The 20,901-nt window shown below is 48.6% G+C and overlaps 1 protein-coding gene across 8 annotated transcripts in view; it reads left to right on the forward strand.

Moving 5' to 3' along the window:
* Positions 1-20,901, forward strand: part of PLCH1 (phospholipase C eta 1) — a 55,881-nt gene that overhangs the window by 26,021 nt on the left and 8,959 nt on the right. For 5 of the 8 annotated variants that reach the window (XM_074547563.1, XM_074547562.1, XM_074547561.1 and 2 more), the window contains 13 exons: positions 3,485-3,631; positions 4,087-4,330; positions 5,557-5,686; positions 7,177-7,347; positions 9,150-9,243; positions 10,434-10,637; positions 12,087-12,207; positions 12,981-13,152; positions 14,629-14,736; positions 15,313-15,474; positions 16,559-16,630; positions 19,536-19,630; positions 20,258-20,358. In XM_074547563.1, coding sequence (XP_074403664.1) covers positions 3,485-3,631; positions 4,087-4,330; positions 5,557-5,686; positions 7,177-7,347; positions 9,150-9,243; positions 10,434-10,637; positions 12,087-12,207; positions 12,981-13,152; positions 14,629-14,736; positions 15,313-15,474; positions 16,559-16,630; positions 19,536-19,630; positions 20,258-20,358 — 1,821 coding nt within the window. Of the gene's footprint in view, positions 1-2,531; positions 2,799-3,484; positions 3,632-4,086; positions 4,331-5,556; positions 5,687-7,176; positions 7,348-9,149; positions 9,244-10,433; positions 10,638-12,086; positions 12,208-12,980; positions 13,153-14,628; positions 14,737-15,312; positions 15,475-16,558; positions 16,631-19,535; positions 19,631-20,257; positions 20,359-20,901 lie in introns of those variants that run through there. The other 3 variants (XM_074547564.1, XM_074547567.1, XM_074547568.1) reach the window with 2 other exon arrangements.

Genomic DNA, 20,901 nt, shown 5'->3' on the forward strand with positions numbered 1-20,901 from the left:
GACAGAGGGTGGCATGAGGGGATGGAGGGTGGCACAGGGACAGAGGGTGGCATGAGGGGATTCAGGGTGGCACAAGGGGGTGCAGGGTGGCATGAAGGGACAGAGGGTGGTACAGGGATGGAGAGTGGCATGGGGATTTAGGGTGGCATGAGAGCAGAGGGTGGCACAGGGACAGAGGGTGGCATGGGCTGCTTTGGGGATTGGTGCCATGCAGTGGCCACAGCTGCCCAGCAGTGCTGGCTCAGTGGGCAATGAGAGCAGCCTGGGCAGGGGCACCCACAGAGCTGCCTAAACTAAATTAAGAAGGGCTATTTGAATTCAGGTCTGTGTTGCTTTAAAGGGTTATTTTGGGAGAAAGAAAAGGAGACTGGTCTTTCATTATTAAATCCCGTTAAACTCCACAATGTCTGTTGGGATGATTTTAGACTGTCAAGTTTGCATAACTCTGCAAACAGAAGTGAATGTAGTTTTCAGGGCTTTTTAATTTTAAATTAAAGCTTCAACTATCATAGAATCCTGGAATGGTTCACACAGTTCCAGCCCTCCACCATGGGCAGGGATATCTTCCTTATACATTGCATAAGCATAATTTTTTTATTTAAACTTCCAGATTAATTTTCTTTGATCTTGTAACATAAACTCCATTGTGTCCTGGTTTAATGTAATTAATTTTCAGACTTTGAGCAAGAAATGCACAGCTAGTCTTTGTGTTGAAAGAATAGCTTTTAATGGGAATCATGCCTCGCTTCCCCAAATTTTAATCTATGTCTGCATTGAGGAGCTGCTTCATTTACTCTGTATTCCTGGTTTATCTACAGGATTAGATGTTTTTCTGGAACCAGCTTCCCTATTCCTTAGTGCAATCCTTCCTGAACTGCTCTTCTGGAGCTTTATTCTGCCCTGCACTGCTCAATACCTTCCCTGATTCAGATGCTAATGTGTGGTGTCTGGCAAGGGACCGGCATTAGCATATTGAGAATAGATTTGAAAAAGACCTTTTTTATTTGCGTGCTTATATTTTATAAATAGCCTGAAGGGGAGGATGGGGTGTTTTGTAAATGGTTTGCAGAGCTGAGATCCAGTGGGCTCGTGATTGCTGTGGCATTTCCATTACCCCAGTCCCTTCTTGAACGTGGAGCCTTTGTTATTAACACCTACACAGCAGCAATGATGCCATGAACTCTCTTTCATGTTTACTATTCTTTAAATGTTTGAATTCTCGAGGTACTTCCTTGGAACTGGGAAGGTGCAAGCAGCAGAGATGGTGCTCCCTGGGGCACTGGACCCAGTGCAGGTGGGGTTTGGGAGTGGAGGCTGTTGAGATACTGGGCAGGAACTGGGATTCTTCCACTTTGTAAAGGAAAGTGATTTAAAATCTATTCCCTGTGACTGAAGTGTGCCTGAAGCATGAATGTGACTGTACCCATAACAATTCCAAATGTGGTGTAGAAATGTTTAAGCAATTGAAATGGTGAAGAAGGAACTGGATTGCCTTTTATGGTTTTTATTTCCCCCGCAGTTTTGTTGGCTGCAATTACCTGACCGTGGCCCATTCTCTGCTTTTCTTGTATTGAATAGATGTGATCTTCTCCCTTCTGCCTTTTGCTGGCTGTCCTCAACGGCATCTCAGTGAAACCGGGCTGGGATTTTTTTCTATGACAACCGAGCTGGTGCTAATAGAGAGACTTATGTGAGAATTAGATCTTTTTGTAAGACTTTCACCAGTCACTGCTAGCCTTAGGTGCAAAGAAGCAGATTTGCTGTGTTGAGTAGCTTGTTGCTAAAGCTCTTAGTGAGCTAAAGCCCTGCTGGAGTGATGTCTCTGTTGGTGAAAGCAGAGGTGCTGCTGGTGCGTGTGCCAGGCTGGGGAGCAGGGCACGTTTGGTACCCACCTCACTGCTGTGCTGGGACAGGTCCTGTTTGTCTTGGTAGGAATCCAAGGCAAACCTGCTCTAAACCCAGGTCCACAGGGAAGGGCTGGCTCTGCCAAGAAAAGGCATTCCTGTGTGGGTGTACATTGGGACTTCTGGAGACTCCTTTTGCTTCAGTTCATCCTTCTTCTCTCAGGTTCAGAGTTTTCCATCCCTCGTGGTGTAAATGTTTGTCTTGCTGGTACTTTGTGTGTATTAGATAGATCCAAGTTAATGCTGCCCCAGCCAACATGTGGGTGTGGTCTAACATCACCTTCTGGCTTGATTTATGTCACATTTATGGTTTATCTTAAAGCCCTTCCAAACTCACCTTCATTCAGCATGTGCTGATCTGCGGGGTGCCATTATTTATGGACATAATAAAGGACACATTTATTGCACTCACATGAGGCTTCCAGAAGAATTTGGTTCTGTTCAGCTCAGCCTCAGTCCCCTCCTTTCTCCAAAAAGAGAACTCAGGAAAAAGACTCCTCCTGATGGGTTTATTCCATGTGGGGTTTGCCTTGCCAGCTCCTGGTGAGTGAAGGAGCCAGGGGAGGTTATTCCAGTGCCAAGGGCTGTTCAGCCCTGCTTTGCTCAGTGTTTAGATGCTGCTCTGACTGCCTGTGAGCGTGTCAGAGCTGCTGGGAGAATAAATAAATAAATAAATCCCAGCTCTGGCAGAGCAGTGGGAGTGTGGGTTAGCCTTTGCTGTGACTCTGAGGAGCACTGGGGAGAGAAGTGCTGCAGAGAGGAAGGGTGATAAGAAATAAAGACAGACCCAGAGAGTTTATTTGGGAGCCAGCCAGAGTGTAAACAAATCACCCAGGGAGATGAATTTGGAGTGATACCAAGTGAGGAGAGGCTGTGAATGGATAAAACCAGAAGGTAATTTAAGAGCATGGATATGTACTGAGATCAAGAGGAAATCTTATCTTGATCCTTGTGTTTGGAGGGCTGCAGGAGGGAGGATGGGAGATGAAATGGAAGAAATGGGTTTATTTTAGTCAAAACACAGAGGAGGAAAAAAGCCTTATCATTGATGGGGCGGGTGGATAAAAGGAAATCATCCCAGTGTGAGTTGGAAGGTCGGTGGCAGCGTGGAGAGGGTGTGAATGGGTCTGTGTCATTCTGTGAGCAGCTCTGCCAGTGGCACAGCACGAGGGACAAACTGCAGGGCTACTGAGCCCAAAGGACTGCAGGGTTTGAATGAGCATCTCACCAGTCCAAGTGCATGGAGTGCTGGGGTTTAAATTACAGCACTGTGTGCAGTAATAGAAAAAATGTAAATAAGATGAGCATGAAACAACTATAAAATGTTTTCCTTCAACACAGATCAAAGTTTTCTTTGCCTCCTTTGTTGTGAGGGTGTTCAGACAGATGAGCTGTCCCATTTTCCTGTGTGCAGAAGGTGGCAGTGAAGAAGGAACAGTCTCCCAGCAGTGCCCGCTTTGTGTCACTGGAGGTTCAGGCCAGAGCTGGGTTGTGCCTGGCACATGCTGGGCAGCCCGTGAGCCATGGCATTAGTGGGTGAGGTGGCCGTTCAGCTGAGTTTGTTCTGCTCTGCCCCACAGTTGAAAGATGCATGAGTGTGATGCAGTCTGGGACGCAGATGGTGAAGCTGAAGAGTGGAACCAAGGGGCTGGTCCGTCTCTTCTACCTGGACGAGCACAGGACCTGCATCCGATGGAGGCCCTCCCGCAAGAGCGAAAAGGCAAAAAGTAAAGTAAACTCCTCATATTTCTTCTAATTTCTGGGGCAGTTCAGTATTGGAGTGTGACTTACAGAGCCACACAGGGGCTTGTGGGCTGATGGGAGATGCTTGGTCTCTCCCCTGCTCCCTTTCTGTAGCCTCAGCCCTGTGATGTTCTGGGCAGTGCTCAGAGCCTCCAGGGCAGCCGGCGCTTGGCACAGCCATGGCAGGGAAACCTTCAGTCCCACAGGGCTTTGGGATGTGGAGATGTAACATTAATCAAGCTTAATACCTTTGAGCCTGAATAACTCAGACTGGGAGAAGCAGGAGGAGGCTGCCTGGCTGTCCCAGCGAGGGCTTTGGGATGTGCAGATGTAACATCAGTAAAGTTTAATGCCTCTGAGCCTGAATAACTCAGACTGGGAGAAGCAGGAGGAGGCTGGCTGGTGTCCCAGCGTGGCCTTTGGTTCCCTTTGCCCCCAGTTGTCATCGACTCCATTTACAAAGTGAGCGAGGGCCGGCAGTCGGAGATCTTCCACCGCCACGCCGAGGGCAGCTTCGACCCCAGCTGCTGCTTCACCATTTACCACGGCAACCACCTGGAGAGCCTGGACCTGATCACGTCCAACCCCGAGGAGGCTCGCACCTGGGTCACGGGGCTCAAGTACCTCCTGGCCGGGATCAGCGACGAGGACTCGCTGGCCAAGCGCCAGAGGACGCACGACCAGTATCCTTTGGGGGCCAGCCTCCTCCTGGGTCATGTTCCTGCCTTGGTTTGCACCTCAGCACAGCCCGTCCCTTCTCCTCCTATTGAGTGACCAAAGCCCCTCCGCCGATTGCGATGGAAACCTGAGCAGTGGGTTTGACATGGACACTTCTGTGTGTGATAAACCACGGGCTGTGCCTTGGGGGCTGGATCAAACTGCGTGGGAGTCAGGGGATAGGTTTGCATTTTGATAATGAATTCCCTTTTGAAGGGGCAGACCAGTTATTTCCAGTTATCTCAATATCTCAGTAACTCTTGGCCATCTCTGTTGCTCTTGTGTAAGTCAGATGCCTGCGTCCTTCCCAGCCTCCATTGTTTGTCAGAAGCACAAATCCATAAAGCTCCTTAAATGTTTGTTGTAGCTCAGTAGCCAAAGTGAACCTCATGTTCTCTGAATATTTTCTTCATGTGCCCTTTTTTTCCCCATAGTTTTTTTTTTCACAACAGTGATGACTAAAATGTTATACACAAAGAACACTCTTCTCCCAAAAACCAAACCCCAAGGCCATCTTAATTAAAATTGTAACCTGTCTGTTCTTCTGCCTCATGGAACCCTCCAGTGGTACTCCTGGAGAATATACATATTTCAGGTATTTTTAATTTATATCTGCCGTGTTTGATTCTGATCCACAGCAGGCACAGGTCCATTGGGGTTGTATTGCATGCTCTGTTGCACCTGTCCTCACTTGCTATATTTAACCATGGCTTTTCTGAGCTGCTCCTGTCTGCTGTGTCTTCTCTCCTGGTGAAACATCACTGCAAGTCCTGTTTGTTTTATCCAGTGTGGCAGCTGGGAGCCTGCACCCAGAATGGCCCTGTCCCACTCCCAGCTGCTGCAAGAACTTAGCAGGAGGTGCTGAGGGATGTTTGTGCAAGGAGGGGGTGAAAGGTGGGTGAAAGGTGCTGTTGGGAAGTGAAGCTCAGGCAGAATGAAGGGACAGGTGGAAGAAGATCCCAGAGTAAGCCCAGCAATATTTGAAACCTTTGGAACACGTTCTCAGAGGAGGAACCAGCACCAGAAATGGGAGTGCAGAGGGGCTGAGCTGTGAATAATTGCCATAAACCAGTGGTGGCTTAAGCCTTTGGCTGAGCTGTAGTAAGGGCAGGGGCAAAAGGTTCTTTCCTGAGCTGCCCTGCCTCCTGTGCTCGGGGAGAGCCCTGTGTGCCTGTCCTTGACACGCTGGCAGCTGGGTGAAGCAGACCTTCGAGGAGGCTGACAAGAACGGGGACGGGCTGCTGAACATCGAGGAGATCCACCAGCTGATGCACAAGCTGAACGTCAGCCTGCCCCGCAGGAAGGTCCGCCAGATGTTCCAGGTGTGTACCTGCATAACCAGGTAACACCCATTTCTGGGCACAGCCAGGGCAGGCCCTGCAGCCTGGGACCAAAAACACAGCACTCACAGGCTTTTCAAAGTCCTTCCTTTCTGTAGGCATCAGAATGTTGTTTCAATGACAGGAAGCACACAGAAAAGTTACCAACATTACTCTTTCTGCTGCATTGTTGGTTTCAGCTCTGTGAACTGAACTGTTCGATGCTGGCACTGATGGACAATGAAGTCACTCTGTTGCTACTAAAATATTTTTTATGTCCTTTATGGAAAATTATTTTATAGAAACTGGCTTGATGCAGGTTTTCTTTAACAACTTCCTCATATATAGCCATCCAGATTTGATGGATTTAGAATCAATTTTTTACTTCTGTTGTCTGAAAACGGCTCCCATTTTCCACCAGTCCTTGTGTTTACTGTAGGAAAGGAAAGATAAACCAAGGACATAAGGGAGAGCAAAATATGCCCTCTTCACTTTTCTAAACCAGTACCAGCTCAAAGCTGGTTTGCTGTAAAACATGGGAAAGTTGAAGAATCTTCTATTCTTCATAAATTCCCCACTAGAGATACGTCTTTGGAGTCTGGAGTTATCCCAAAGACCTGGAAACTGGTGGGGTGGTGTTGCAGAGATTAGTTTGGGTTGTACTCGTTCCCACAGATTGTAAATGTAATCTAAGGCATGTAATAGATCTAAAATGATTTAAAACCCCATTCAACACCGTTTAGCTGAGAATTCCTTTCCTCTCAGCTGACTTGCTGTGATAGGAGTTTGCAGCTCCTCTCTGCATGGGGACCCACACAGTGCCTGCCAGCCATTCTCCAGAATATATTCTTTGTTTTCAAAATCCACAGCAATCCTCTTAGGCAGATGTTCACAGGAAAAAAGCTTGCATTAGTGTGTGCTAAGTACTGTTTTCTTCTCTTCCTAGCTCTGAGGAGAAGCAGCAAATCCAGCCTGGAGATGCTGGGTGTGTGTTTTGGTGAGGAGTCTCAGAGCTGCTGCAGAGCTGTCCCCTCTGCAGAGTGCTGCACATTAAATAATGTGCATTGGAGACTCTGACACTGTCCTGAGTGGTTTAAGATACCAGACTGTTGTTGGGGAAGCCTTGGGTGATATTGTTATGCCTCTTGCTGTGTTTTAATCCAGGATAACTGCAGGGCACATAGGAGGGCAAGAGATCAGAATAAAGCCCAGAGTGAGCCTCTTTCTGGGGGAAATAAATATAGAATTAAAGAAGGAAATTAGAGTTTCATGGGGAATCTGTGGCTTTATCATGTGGCTTTAGTTTAGTAACCAGAAACCCCAGAGATGATGATATAATTTTGCAGTTATTTTAGCCTGTTAGGATTTGTGTCTGAACAGTCTCACAGACTAGAATTTACTACACTTCTGTTGGTGTACACAAGTCCTGCTCTGTTTTATTCCCCGATTTCTCCTGTGTTGAGCATGTTTACCTGAGTGTCATTACCTCTTAGGAGGCAGACACAGATGAGAACCAAGGAACCCTGAACTTCGAAGAATTCTCAGTGTTTTACAAGATGATGTCCTTGCGTCGAGATCTGTACCTGCTGCTCCTAAGCTACAGTGACAAGAAGGATCATCTCACTGCTGAGGAGCTGGCCCAGTTTCTGAGGGTGGAACAGAAGGTAGGGCAATACCTGCACCCATGCCTATGGCCATGCACTTACATCCAAGTGTAGGGAAAGGATTTTATGGAAAATATTAACTTGGGGCAGAGGGCAAAGCACAGATGTGACAGAAGAGAGTTCGGAAGGTTTTATTGGTTTTTGAAATGCTTCTAGAAGGAGTTTGAGCTGCTTTGGATGATTTTTGCAATGCCCAGGATAGCGGTGTGAGAGGGTGCTCAGGGACCTGGAGCAGGAAGAGGAACACATGGCAGAGCTGCCTTTGGGGTGCACAGGGACATTATGGAGCTGCTGCTGCAGCAGAAGCTGGAGCTGACTGTCAGGTCTGGCATTCTGCACCCTCTCAGTGCTCTGTGTGCCCTCCTGAGAGCCCTGTGTGGGCAGAGCTGCTCTGCTCAGCACTGCTCCAGCAGCAAACCACAAACAGTGAAAGCAGCAGCTCCTCTTGGCTGGGCACCTTGCAGCCCGGTGCCCCTTCCCAGTGCCCAGCACTGGAGGTCAGGAGATTCCTGAATGTTCCCTGCTCCCCTGGGACATTGCCCCAAAACCTGATTGTGCTCCCAGGCAGGAAGCAGCTCCCCAGCGCCCTGAGCACCCAAACAGCATCTTGGTTTTGCTGTTGTCTGGATGCTTGCAAATCTGTGGACAGTCTGTTCTGCTCCATCTGCTACTCAATTGGCAGGATATGAAACACTCTGCAGCCTGAGGACAGAACAAAAGCGGCTTGGGGTTTTTGTTAGCTTGCTAAACTGGCTTCTTGTTTAGGAGAGCAACCCATTTTATTTTTAGTGGAGTACTCTATAAAGTGTAACAAAAAAATGAATGGCCAAAGTCATCACCTCTCAAGCTACAATTAAAAAAGCACAAATGTGTGGACTTTTCCCCAGCAGATGCAGCTTTGGACTAGATTAGACATTGCCATTCCTCAAGCACATGAGAAGCCCACGCTGGGCCAGCAAGGAGCCATGGGGGATAATGGAAAAGTGAATTTGAGCCAGCTTGTACCAGAACAGGGCCTACTCTGAGCAGTGTTTGCAATCAAACACCAACCTGAGCAAGGATAATCAGTTATTTTTCTTTCTGAATTGTTCTCTTTTATTATCCTATGTAATTCCTGCAGCCTCTCAGGATGGTTGGCTTAGCTGGGACAGTACAAACAGTGAGCTGGATGATGGCACAAGGAAGGTGCCAGAGGTTTGAGTGCCAGTGTTGTCTTCCTGTGATGTTGGTAGGGGAGAAATGAAATCCACCCCATCCTCATTCTCCCTTTGGTTCTCTACAACTCAAGGCAGTGAGGAAAGATGAAATAGGAGGTACTCCTTCCCTTTAGCTCTGAAGGAAATATAAGTGAATACTTGTAATTGCCCCACAAATCAGTTAGAACCTCAGCTGTGGCCTAGCTGAAGCTGTTGACAAAATTCCTATTTGTTTCAGAAAAGCTGCTGTTTTTCATTTCAGAATGTAATTATTTCTCTCCTAGCCTGTGTGTTACAGTGAACTCCCTTGGAAGTAATGAAATCATAAGAGTGGAAAACGCATGAAAATGAAATCCAAGCCTGCCAGATCTTTTTGCATGTCTAAGAAGATTGTATTAAAGAATATAATGTCATAGTTCTCATTTCAGTATTGGCCAGTACAACTATTAAGGCTGCTAAACAGCTAATTTTATTCTTGAGACTAAAATGACATAGGTTTTAATTGATAGCTACCTCTCACTCCTGTTTGTCTCCTCCAAGTTAAGTAGATTTTCACCTGCTGGTGATGCTAAAAATGAGTGTACCTCCGCTGCTGTTTTTGTGCAGATGAATAATGTGACCACAGAATATTGTCTGGACATCATACAGAAGTTTGAAGTGTCAGAAGAAAACAAGAAGCAAAATGTTCTTGGGATTGAAGGTAAAAGTTTTGTTTTCAGAGTGAGTTTTCTCTTGCCATGCTGCAGGGGAGTGGAAGTGCTTTGATGTGTGTTGGTGAGGCTTTTGCTGTCCCCTGGATCAGCAGTGTGGGAGCGTTTTGTGAGTCAGGGGGGAGCTGTGAGTAGGTGTGGTGAGGCAGCAGCTCTCAGCCATCCATCACAGGCACCCTCAGCGGAGGGGCTGGGTGCCTGAGGCTGTGGGGATTTATTGCTCACTCTCACAAAACTGTCCTGGACCGTGTGGTTTATCTACAGCCTGCTCCCAGCGAGGTAATGAAAGCAAAGTGTTCATTCTGCCTCAGCTCTGGGGATCTGGGATCCTGCACAATCCATTCCTTTATGCTTCTGTGAAATAAAGTACAGATAGTTGCATTTTCATTGGGTTTAAATACCTGATTCCCTTTGCTTGTGAAAGCACTTGTAAATTGTATGTTTATTCAGAATCCAATTTAGTATCAGATCAGCCTCAGAGCTGAGATGAAATAGATTAAAAGCCATGTTGTGCTCCTTTGCCCAGAAGGAAGCTTCTGTGGAGCAGCATTATGTTCGTGGTGATTTGGGGAGGGGGAAAGGAGGAATTTTCCTCCACATGGTATTTAAATCCTGGGTATGGCCTCCCTTCAACAAGCCTCTGATGTGACCCAGGGCGCTGCACTCAAACTGAAAAAAGGAAAGTAAAACAAACAAGCTGTGACACTTAAACAATATTTCTGCAAGCATTTCTGCTCCTCTTAACCTGCTGCTGCAGCTGCTTTTATCTCTGAGCTGCTTTCAGGGCTGGTATTGTTTGCACAGTCCTTTGCAAACGTTTTACATGTTTCATTCTTAAAGGAGGTATTTTTAAAACTTTCTCTGTACAGTGCTGCTCTATTTAGAGGGTTATAAATGAAGTGCCTTCTTCTTGAATAAACTTGCAGGAAAAAGGAAATTGTGAAGTGAGGATGATGGGTCAGTGCCTTGGCTGCTGATGCGCGGTTGTGCTTTGGGCAGCTGCTGCCTTGCGTGCCCCCGTGTGCTGAGGGCAGTGCCATGCACAGCACAGGAGTGCCACCCAGGAGCTCTGCTGGGAAGGGCGTTTGTGTCTGAGCCAGGGCGGCCTCACCGTGCCCTGCAGTGCCTGCCCACTGTCGGGGGCTCAGCCCGGGGCTCAGAGCGCTCTCTGTGCCCGCAGGCTTCACCAGCTTCATGCGCAGCCCGGCGTGCGAGGTGTCCAACCCGCTGCACCGCCACGTGCACCAGGACATGCAGCAGCCCCTGTGCCACTACTTCATCGCCTCGTCCCACAACACCTACCTGAGCGGGGACCAGCTGCTCTCCCAGTCCCGCGCCGACATGTACGCGCGCGTGCTGCAGGCCGGCTGCCGCTGCGTCGAAGGTGGGCTGCATGGGGGCTGCACGGGGCTGCATGGGGGCTGGCTACACAGGGCTGCAAGGGGGGCTGCACGGGGGCTGCACGGCGTTGCATGTGGGTTGGCTGCATGGGGGCTGGTTGCACAGGGGCGGGTTGCATGGGGGCCGGCTACACAGGGCTGCATGGGGGCTGGCTGCATGGGGATGCACAGGGGCTGGCTGCATGGGGGCCCCATGTGGGCTGCACAGGGACTGCATGGGAGCTGCACAGGGCTGCACGGGTGGCTGGCAGCACAGGGGCTGCATGGGGGCTGCACAGGGACTGCATGGGAGCTGCACAGGGCTGCATGGGGGCTGCGTGGGAGCTGCACAGGGCTGCATGTGGGGCTGGCTGCATGGGGCAGCACAGGGGCTGCACCAGCCACTGCCTCAGGGCCACGCTCCCAGCAGCGATGCTGCGCTGCCTCAGGCACTTTCTGACCACTCCAAACTGGATTTTTCTGTTGGGAATGATCACCTTGGGCAGGCATCACAGACACCAGAGAATCACAGAATGGTTGGAAAGGGTGCTAAAGATCGTCCAGCTCCACCCCCCTGCTATGGGGATGACACTGGATTCTTTTTTAAGCTGTGCATGATTTAAATAATAACAAAACATTAGTGGTTTTATATTAGCATTAGTATCTTTCTTTTCCAAAAATAAATAAAGTCTTTTGGCAAAGTTAGACTCAACATTAATTTTTTATGAATAGCGCTACAAAGGGTCATCTGGAAAAAAAATATTGTTAATCTCTATTTAAAAATTAATTAGAGTAAATGAACCTGAGAAAACTGGGTGATTGCCTTCTGCAGAGCAGCTCCCAAGAACACTCAGCAGTGTTATTTTCCTTGAACTCAAAGCTATTGCAGCTACTTGAGGGCCCAGGGACTAGCTCTGCAGCTTTCTCCTTGGGAAGTTTAACTGCCTGTAGAGGCAGCAGCAGTGACAAGATGGGTACAAATTCAGGGAACAGGCATTCATTAGGAAAAGCATTCTTATGCTGGTCCATTCTGCATGTGCTGGATTTGATGCTACTCTTCATACAGTCAGTTATAAAGCTGCAAGTTAAATTGGGAGTGGGAAAAGATAAGTTCTTTTAAAATAATATGTCCTCAGAAGCAAAAACTCCATTCCCAAGGTAGCTGTAAACATTATTTGACCTATTACACCTTTGTAGTTTTATATATGAGGAAAAAAGCTCAAATAAATACAAGGAGGAAAACAGTTCTAGGATGCAGAAATGCCATCTGACCTAGGAAAAGACTGTCCTGTTAGTCTGAGCTCAGCTGGCAGGGCAGGGGAGATGGAATGAAGGATGCCAAGGGATGGAGTGAACCTGCATGGCTGAGCAGGTGAGCTCAGCTGGCAGCAGGAGCACAGGAATGGGTGAGACTGGGGGCATCCCTTAATGTGTGCCTTTTCTGCTCTGCACAGTGGATTGCTGGGATGGCCCAGATGGGGAGCCAGTGGTGCACCATGGCTACACCCTGACTTCCAAAATCCTCTTCCGCGACGTGGCAGAAACCATCAATAAATATGCCTTCATCAAAAATGAGTAAGTGTGCAGCCAGCTTTGCAGCTACACCTGTTTTCTGTAGTTAATCCCACACTGAAAACAACCATCAAGCCCAGGAAGTGCAAATATTCCTTCAGGCACATCAGGGTAGATTCTGTTCCCCTGTTTATTGCCCGTGCTGTGTTTATTGTTCAGCTGCACAAGCTCTTCCCATCAATTGAGGGAGAGAGTTCTCTCTAAGTTGAACCTTTTTGTGCTCTTGAACTCAGTAAGGCTTTGGACAGTCTGACACTGCTGATTATCTTTCAACAGAACTTCCCACTCACATCCACAGGGAAATTCTCCTGAAAAATCGATACTGTGATCTTCTTTACCTACTGAAAATACTTTATTTCAGCAGAAAAATTGAAAAGCTGTCATGTGTAGTTTGAGGAAATACTGAGGTGTGGGGTAGTGTTCTGAATCTGTTTCATTTGCCACGGTGCTTTATAAGAGTTTATTATGAAAACTGTGGATTTTACCCATATATATATATACACATACATACAGAGTAGTCTCAAATTATGAGTGGGTGTTGAGAATTTTGAGTAGTTTAAAGACAATAAAAGGAAAATACTTCCTTTTCTCTATTTAAATAAAAAGCACCCAGAAATGGATTTGTGGGAAAGAAAACAAAACTCCTTGTTATAGAGCCCTGGGGCTGCCAAGAGTTTAGAGAACAATGGGACAAATCTGTGCAAGAACCTGGCTGTTCCATTCCCAGGTGGGTGCTAAGGGTGCAGCTCTGACAGTGTCTGGGGCTTTGTTTCCAGGTTTCCAGTGATCCTGTCCATTGAAAACCACTGCAGTATTCAACAGCAAAAGAAGATTGCCCAGTACCTGAAGGAGATATTTGGTGACAAACTGGACTTGTCATCTGTGAGCACTGGAGACCCCAGGCAGCTTCCCAGCCCTCAGGATTTAAAAGGGAAAATCCTAGTGAAGGTAACTTGCTGGGCATGTTGAGAATGCAACAAAAGTCAGCTTGTGATGTTTATTGTAGGTTTTCTTTGGAGGACCAGTTCATATCCCTTTAGCACCTAAACATTATCTGACAGTCTTTCCTTGGACAAAGTACTTTGGAGTGGTAGAAAAGGCAAGCTCTCCTGCCCTTCCCCTCAGCCAGCAGGGAGCTGCAGTTCATGGGATGGAGCTCTGCTCATGGTTCATCTGCTGTGTTTGTGGGAGGAGAGCAGCTCAGGAGGAGCTGGAGGAGGCCCCAGAGCTCTGTGCAGGATTAATTGTGTGAGCCCCTCACTCCAAACAGATTTGCTCTGAAAGGAATTCCAAAGGCCAGGATGGATAAAACAGGGAAGGAGCACAAGGCAGACCTTTGGGAGGATGATTAATAGAGTTCTGCCCCATTAGATTGTCTAATTTACTTGGACACAGGGGGGCAATTACTTCTGTGTGAACTCTCAGGATACTCTGGCTTTGCCCCTGTTCTTGGCTGCAGGGATTCTCAGTTTGTCTGATGTTAGTTTGAACATGCTGCAGAGCACAGTACAGAGCTGACCCTGAATTAGGAGCCCTTTGAGTGCTCAGCCGTGATTTTGCATTTCACTGCATCCGTTTTCTGGGGTGGCTGCTGGTTAATGAACTGTGCAAACACAGTTTGGTGTTTGAGGGATCCACAGGAAATCATATGGAACATCACTCCTGCAGAAATCCCCTGGCACTGCACCAAAGGCAGCACAGGCTGGGTGCTCTGGGCTCTTACCTGAATTTCTGAGCTGCCTTTTCAACATGTCTGAGCTGTCATTACAGGGTGATCCTCCAGCTCTCACTGCTGGAGCCCTTGGGTGCAGACTGCTGTGCAGCTGAGCTGCTTTCAGAATGAGAAATTCTATCTCGAGCATCCCAGCATCCCTGCACAAAGCCCTGTCTCCCATCCCCTGCTCAATTTAAGCAGCTCTGTTGGAAAACATGAAATCAGATTTAGGAATCAGTGCCTTGTTGAGAAGTAAGCCAGCTTCTCATCTTTTTGCTATTGGTTTTGCTCTTTTTATACATTTTCCTTTGAAAGGCAGTATTGATTCACTAGCCAAACAATTTCAAATAATGGCATGATTTTCATCCTGTAAGTGTATATATAAAGATTCATTCTAGTTACACTCAGGGATTTCAGCCAGTGTAAAGGTACCAGCATGAAGTGAATTTGACCCCTCATTAGCAGCAGCATTATTAATTTCAAAATGCAGCCTAAAAATCAATCCTCTGCATTTCTGCAGAAATCCTGAATGTCATTCCTGTCTCCCACTGATGAAGCAGGTAGGCTGAGAACATTTCTGTGCACAGGAGCAATATCACAGAAGTTTAGTAGGTGATTTATTTAGGAGCAGATGGTGAAGCAAGAGGAGCAGACTGGGTGCACTAACTAACACTGACCACATTTATTGGGGTGTTTTTTCCTCATTTTAGGGTAAGAAGTTGCCCTGCAGCCTTGGAGCAGATGCTGAGGAAGGAGAGGTTTCAGAAGAGGACAGTGCTGATGAAATTGAGGATGACTGCAAGTTAAAGCCCTGCTTTGTAAGTGCACACAGTCAGCTCACAGAGTGTGACAGCTCTGCATCTCTTGCATGCACACTCCATGTCCTACTTAGAGTTAGCAGAGTTTTTCATTCCTAAGTTTTTAATTCCTGTGTCAGGCTCATGCTGCTCCATAGGATTCACTTTTACTTTTAAGTGCCTTATGTAAGAGACTGGTTTGAGTCTGTATAGTCTGGATGACTGTTAACAGAACAGAACGATTTTTTCACTGTTTGGAGTAGGAATCTAATGCTTAGGGTGTCTGTAAGTGCATTAGCTGGGAATTCATGCTCTTCTGAAAGAGAAGGGCGGGCTTGTGACAGCTGTGGGGCAGAGAGAGCCCATGGCCAGGTCCTGGGGCTCTGTGGGGGGACTGTGAGCTGAGCTGGGAGGGCTCAGGGGAAAAGGAGAAGGGAAATGGCAGTGAAAGGCACAGGCAGAAAGGGCAGGATCAGGCAGGATTGTGCAAGGAGTCTGTTCTTGCAGAGGGGAGGAAATGGGAGCACTGTGTGACCCTCAGTGTGCAATGGGATGGACACAAACCCTGCTTGAGCTGGGTTTCCTGGTGCCTTTCAGAGCAATGGTGCAACTCAGCACCAGGTGGAATCCTTCATACGGACGAAACTGGAGTCTCTGCTGAAAGAATCCCAAATCAGGGACAAGGAGGATCCTGACAGCTTCACTGTGAGGGCCCTGCTGAAGGCAACTCACCAGAGCTTCAGTGTGAACATGAAGCAGGTACGTGGGCTGTGCAGGAGGGCACATTGCAATGTGCTGCAGATGTTTCAGATGAGAGAGCCAGGAACTGAGGAACTGCATGCAAACTCCAGGGACATTAAATACAGAGTGAATTTTCTGTGGAGATGTGCCTGCTCATGAACCAGTGTCACAGAACTCTTTTCTGGGAGTTACTGTGTAATTGATGGACTAGAAAGGGAGCAGTTGGGTTTTTTCCTGTTTTTTTAATGTTCATTTATTTTTCCTTCATTACTGGTCTGCCTTCGATTTTTCCCAAATAATTGCTATTAAAAGAAGTAAAAATCTGCTAAAGATTATTTCTGCATGTTGTAGAGACTTCCAGCCTGAGCTCTGAGCAAATTTCTGAACCCAGGTTATTGATTTTGCTGGGCCCCCAGTGCCCTCATCGTCATGAAAGCCCAGAGTGAGTCCAGCTCAGCCCTGAGCAGGGAGTAGCTGGAGTTCACAGCGCTGAAACACTCACCCAGCTGAGAAGCTGGGGGAATATTCTTCAGTTTTGTTTTGCTCTTCAGAAGATGAAGGGCTGTGTGTTCCTGACAGAAGAAGTGAGATGCTGCCAGGAGTTATCCAGCTGATGTCTGGGGGCATGGCTGGGAATGTGGAACTCAGCCTGCAGGCTGCCTGTGAGAAGTCCACATTTATCTGCTAGGAGATTCTTTTTCCTCTCCCTTTTCCCTTTGTGGCTGCTTTCAAGAACACTCAGATGTCTTGGTTTGTTGTTATTTGCCTGGTTTTGCTAGACTGCTTTTTCTACATGGCTTGTTGTTGTCTTGAGTGCTAATGTTAGTATTTTGCTTTACAGTTAGATGATTGTAAACTGTGAAGTGTACAAAGAAATTAGAAAAGTCCTGTAATGAGATTTTGGATTTCAATTTGTTCACAGATCAGACTTTAACTCACTTTGTCTCATTTGCAATAATTTTATTTTCCTAATAGTGAGCCAGGGTGGCATACAGGAACTTGTATGAGGTTGAAATGCCGCCTTTTGGAGACTGTAGCAGACTCCTTAAAGACATTTCTGAAGGTATTTAGTTATGCTTTTTATTGCACTTTTTCTGCACAGAACTTAGACACAAAAGAAGGTGGAAAAAAGTCTCATGGTCGATCATTAATGGGGAACTTCAGTAAACACAAGGTGAGTGAAATAAATGAGAGCTGAGGTTGCTGTTGTAGGACTGGTAGCATTCCAGAGACCCTGGCAATGTTTTACTGCTCCAGACGAGTGTGATGGGCATGGGGGCAGCGAGCAGGGAGCCTGTGTGATTACACTTGGTGTCTTAATCTGTTCAGAAGATTGAACTGTGGAATTGCTCATTTTCTGATCAAACCTGCAGCAGCAGAAGAGCAGCAGAGACAAATGTCTTGGCATACCTTGTTTTCCAGAGAGCTGATGGTGCCTGGTTCAGTCAGGACCCAGTTTTGCTGTGTCCCACCCTGGGCAGGGCCGTGCTGGGACTGTCCCTGCTCCCAGGGGCTGCTATGGCTGCGTGCTGGCTCTGGGCTCCTGCTCTGTGCAGATGTGTTCTGCATGATCTCCTCCTGGTTTTCCTGTGCTGGTTATGTTTGTGCAGCTGCTGGGCTGGACTGCCTGCCCTGCTGCTCCTCAGGGGTGTCTCCATGGCCAGGCAGGAGCTGAGAGCTCCCGCTTCACAGCTGGGCACAGAGCAGCCCCCACAAGGGACAGTGCCACGTTTCCTCCTGTTCCCATGTCCTGACACATGTGCTCCTGTCATCTGCCTCCCCTACTGCCACACTCCCACAGCACCCTGAGCCTGGATTTATGGCCTCAGCCTGAGCTGCTGCAGCTGCCATCCCCCTTCCTGCTGCAGCCAGAGAGAGCTGCAGTGGGCACCGAGCACAGAGACAGCTCTGCAGCCCCCCAGAGAGAGCTGCAGTGGTCACTGAGCACAGAGGCAGCTCTGCAGCCCTGTCAGTGAGAGCTGCAGTGGGCACTGAGCACAGAGGCAGCTCTGCAGCCCCCCAGTGAGAGCTGCAGTGGGCGCTGAGCACAGAGACAGCTCTGCAGCCCAGCCAGTGAGAGCTGCAGTGGTCACTGAGCACAGAGACAGCTCTGCAGCCCAGCCAGTGAGAGCTGCAGTGGTCACTGAGCACAGAGACAGCTCTGCAGCCCAGCCAGTGAGAGCTGCAGTGGTCACTGAGCACAGAGACAGCTCTGCAGCCCTGTCAGTGAGAGCTGCAGTGGTCACTGAGCACAGAGACAGCTCTGCAGCCCAGCCAGCCCCTGTCCCACCAGCAGCCCTCTGCCCCAGCCATCCAGACTCTGCTCTCCATGGTGAGGGCTGCACCAAGCTTCAGGACTGAGAATCTGAGCGGGTTTTTGTGATTAAGAGACGTTTCAAAGAACTTAATCAGCCAGCAGTCTGTCTGCCCTGAAGCCAGCTAGGAGCCATCAAAATTCCCCAAGCAGAGAGTACCCGGGCTCATGTTTACACTTCAGTTCCAAGCTTGCATCAGTTACAGTGCCCGTGTTCCCTTCAGCACCTTCAGCTCAGTGCATCTTCCTCCCTCATGGGCACCTGAGAGTGGGCACTGCCCCTGGCGCCCTGTGCTTGCTGCTGGCCACACAAATGCTGGGAATGACATGGCACAGGCAAATGTCAGCCACTGGAATCTGCTGCTTCTGCTGAGGGCTGAACGCCTGTCAATAATTTAATTACTTCAGCTAGTTATCCTAATGGATATAGCAGGTTTGGAAAGCCTGTTCATTTCATCTCTGGTGAAAAAAAATAAGGGTATATATAGATTTTTTTTAGAAAATAGTGATTGTGTTGTAGACTGAGGCAACAGAGACATCCTGTAACTGCTCCCTGATGCCTTTCCAGCTGAAGGGATGCCTGGGAAGACTGGTTATTATTGATCTTTTTGCAGATACAGAATTATCCCCCCAACAATATTGACACATGACATTTTCAGCCAGCTCTTGTGCCAAATGAACAAACACTTTAAAAACTACTGGGGAGGTACAAAGACACTAAAGCTGGCGATTCCTGAAAGTTAACTGCGTGGAACATGCTCAGTGCAGACCTTCAGACTCCAAAGTGAACCATGTAAATGATTTCCAATACAGTCAGCTTCATGTCAGCACCAAACACAGCAAACTGAATTATGTCCAATAGGGTGTAGGACAAGAGGAGGAAAGAGCCCTGTGCAAAAGGATAAAGAGCTCTCAGTTATATTAATTACCTCTTGACGAGAAGAGGATTAAGTAACTCTCACTTGAAGCTGTGTTTAGCATTACAAAAGATGTAATGTTGAAATCAGAAACTGTTAAATCATAGATGCTTATGAAAAAAGGGGATTTTGAGGATTTAATCTTTTTATCATAGCTATTTTCTTTATAGTGTAATAATTTAGAATCACTTCAATATTTGTAAGTGGCTCAAAATGGAGCAGGAAGATGATGTTTGAAATTTTGCCCAGACTCTGTTACACCTTCACTAATGAATATGTTTAATTTTCTAAACTGAGGCGGGGCACAGGTGGGCATAAGCAGTGCTCTGTATATTTAGACCCTGCTGTGTGTTGCTGTTTGTTAAACAGGACACAACCCACTGGGATTCCAGCAGGAGCAGTGCCCTGGAGCCAGGGGAGCAGCATTGTCCTCTGGTGTTGGGAGGGAGCAGGGCAGGGTCAGAGCACAGAGCGGCCTGTGCTGGACAGATCCTTGGCAGAAATGAGCCCTGAGGCCTGGCTGGGCTGGCAGCACATGGAAATGAGCCCTGAGGCCTGGCAGCACATGGAAATGAGCCCTGAGGCCTGGCTGGGCTGGCAGCAACCAGAAATGACCCCTGAGGCCTGGCAGCACCCAGAGCTGCTCGTGCCCACAGCTGGAATCCCTGCCATGGGGTGCTCTGTGCTGCCTTTCCTTCTCCACAGCAGGGAAGCTCTGCCAGCCCAGCTCCAGGGGTCACTTTTGTCCCTGGGGCTGCAGAGCCCAGCTCAGCCTCCTGCCCAGCCCCAGCCCCAGTAACAGGAGCCCCTGTTACAGTGACTGACCCTGCCTGGCTCTTTCCCCACAGAGAGCTGCCAAGGCAGCAGCCAAAGCCCACAGTGCCTCGGACGATGAGGACGGCCAGCAGCACCCTCCGGGCAAGGAGCTGGGGCAGCCCCACAGGTGAGCTGCAGCCCCTCAGGTGGGGCCAGGGCTGCTCTGTGCCAGCAGCGTGTGAGGCTGTGCCGGAGCAGGTCCTGTGTGTCTGTGTCACGTGTGATGTGTCTGCCACACGTGACAGCTGTCAGCTGGGTTTGCTGTGAGCCCGGTGTTGTGGCTGTGTCACCTGTCACAGGCTGCAAGCAGCAATTAACTGCACAGAAGTGTGAGAGTGCCACTGCTCACGGAAAGGTGCCAGGCCCTATTTCACCTGCTGCAAACAGAGCAAACTGTGCAGGTTACAGAACGTGCATCACAGCCCAGGCAACTTCATTGCATCTGAGAATGGGAAAAAAAGCAATCAGAAAAGTGCCACTGAGAATGTGTCTGCTCTCACTGAAATGCTCCTTGGTTTTGTCTAGAACAGCCATGGTGCAGCTATTCCATTATATTTTAAATGAAAAATTTTGTTTATGTGGATGGGCTGTGGAGATAGAGGGGAGCAGTCATCCCAGAACCCTCTCCAAGAGAGTTGCCGTACAGGGTTCCCTGCTCACAATTCTTCATTTCCTTGTTGTTGAAAAGAACAGAAAGGGGGATTGAAATACACTTCAATCCTGCAAGTGCCCGTTTATGTTTGCTTTCACCCAGCAGGCTGGCCCGCCGCAGGAAGACAGTGAAGCTGTGCCGGGCCCTGTCGGACCTGGTGGTGTACACCAACTCCGTGGCAGCCCAGGACATCGTGGATGATGGTACGGGGTGGCACAGGACTGGCACAGGGCAGGCATGTCCCCTGTCACTGGGAGAGGAGGGGCTGAGTGCTGCTGTCAGGGTGGCACAGGGCTGGCATGTCCTTGTCACCTGTGAGAGGGGGGACTGAGTGCTGCTGTTAGGGTGGCACAGGGCTGGCATGTGTCCCCTGTCACTGGGAGACGAGGGGCTGAGTGCTGATGTTAGGCTGGCACAGGGCTGGCATGTCCTTGTCACCTGTGAGAGGGGGGACTGAGTGCTGCTGTTAGGGTGGCACGAGGGCAAAGCCAGAGCCCAGCAGGGCACTCCCTCCCTGGCAGTGACTCCTCTGGCCCTGCTGCCAGCAGAGGATTTTGCTGCAGGTTCCCTAGAGCTGCCAAGCTCCCACTTGGCTTTCCTTTCAAGTGTGCAGACTTGAGGGGAGAACAACAGACCCTCCTGGAAGGGGGAGAGGGGGAGCTGGTGCCCTGCAGTTACTCAGGGTACTTGATTTGTGTAAGACAAGACAATCTGGAACACAGGACTAAATCTCAGGTTGCCCTTGA

This window comes from Zonotrichia albicollis, chromosome 9 (genome assembly GCF_047830755.1).
Source record: "Zonotrichia albicollis isolate bZonAlb1 chromosome 9, bZonAlb1.hap1, whole genome shotgun sequence".
NCBI lineage: Eukaryota > Metazoa > Chordata > Aves > Passeriformes > Passerellidae > Zonotrichia > Zonotrichia albicollis.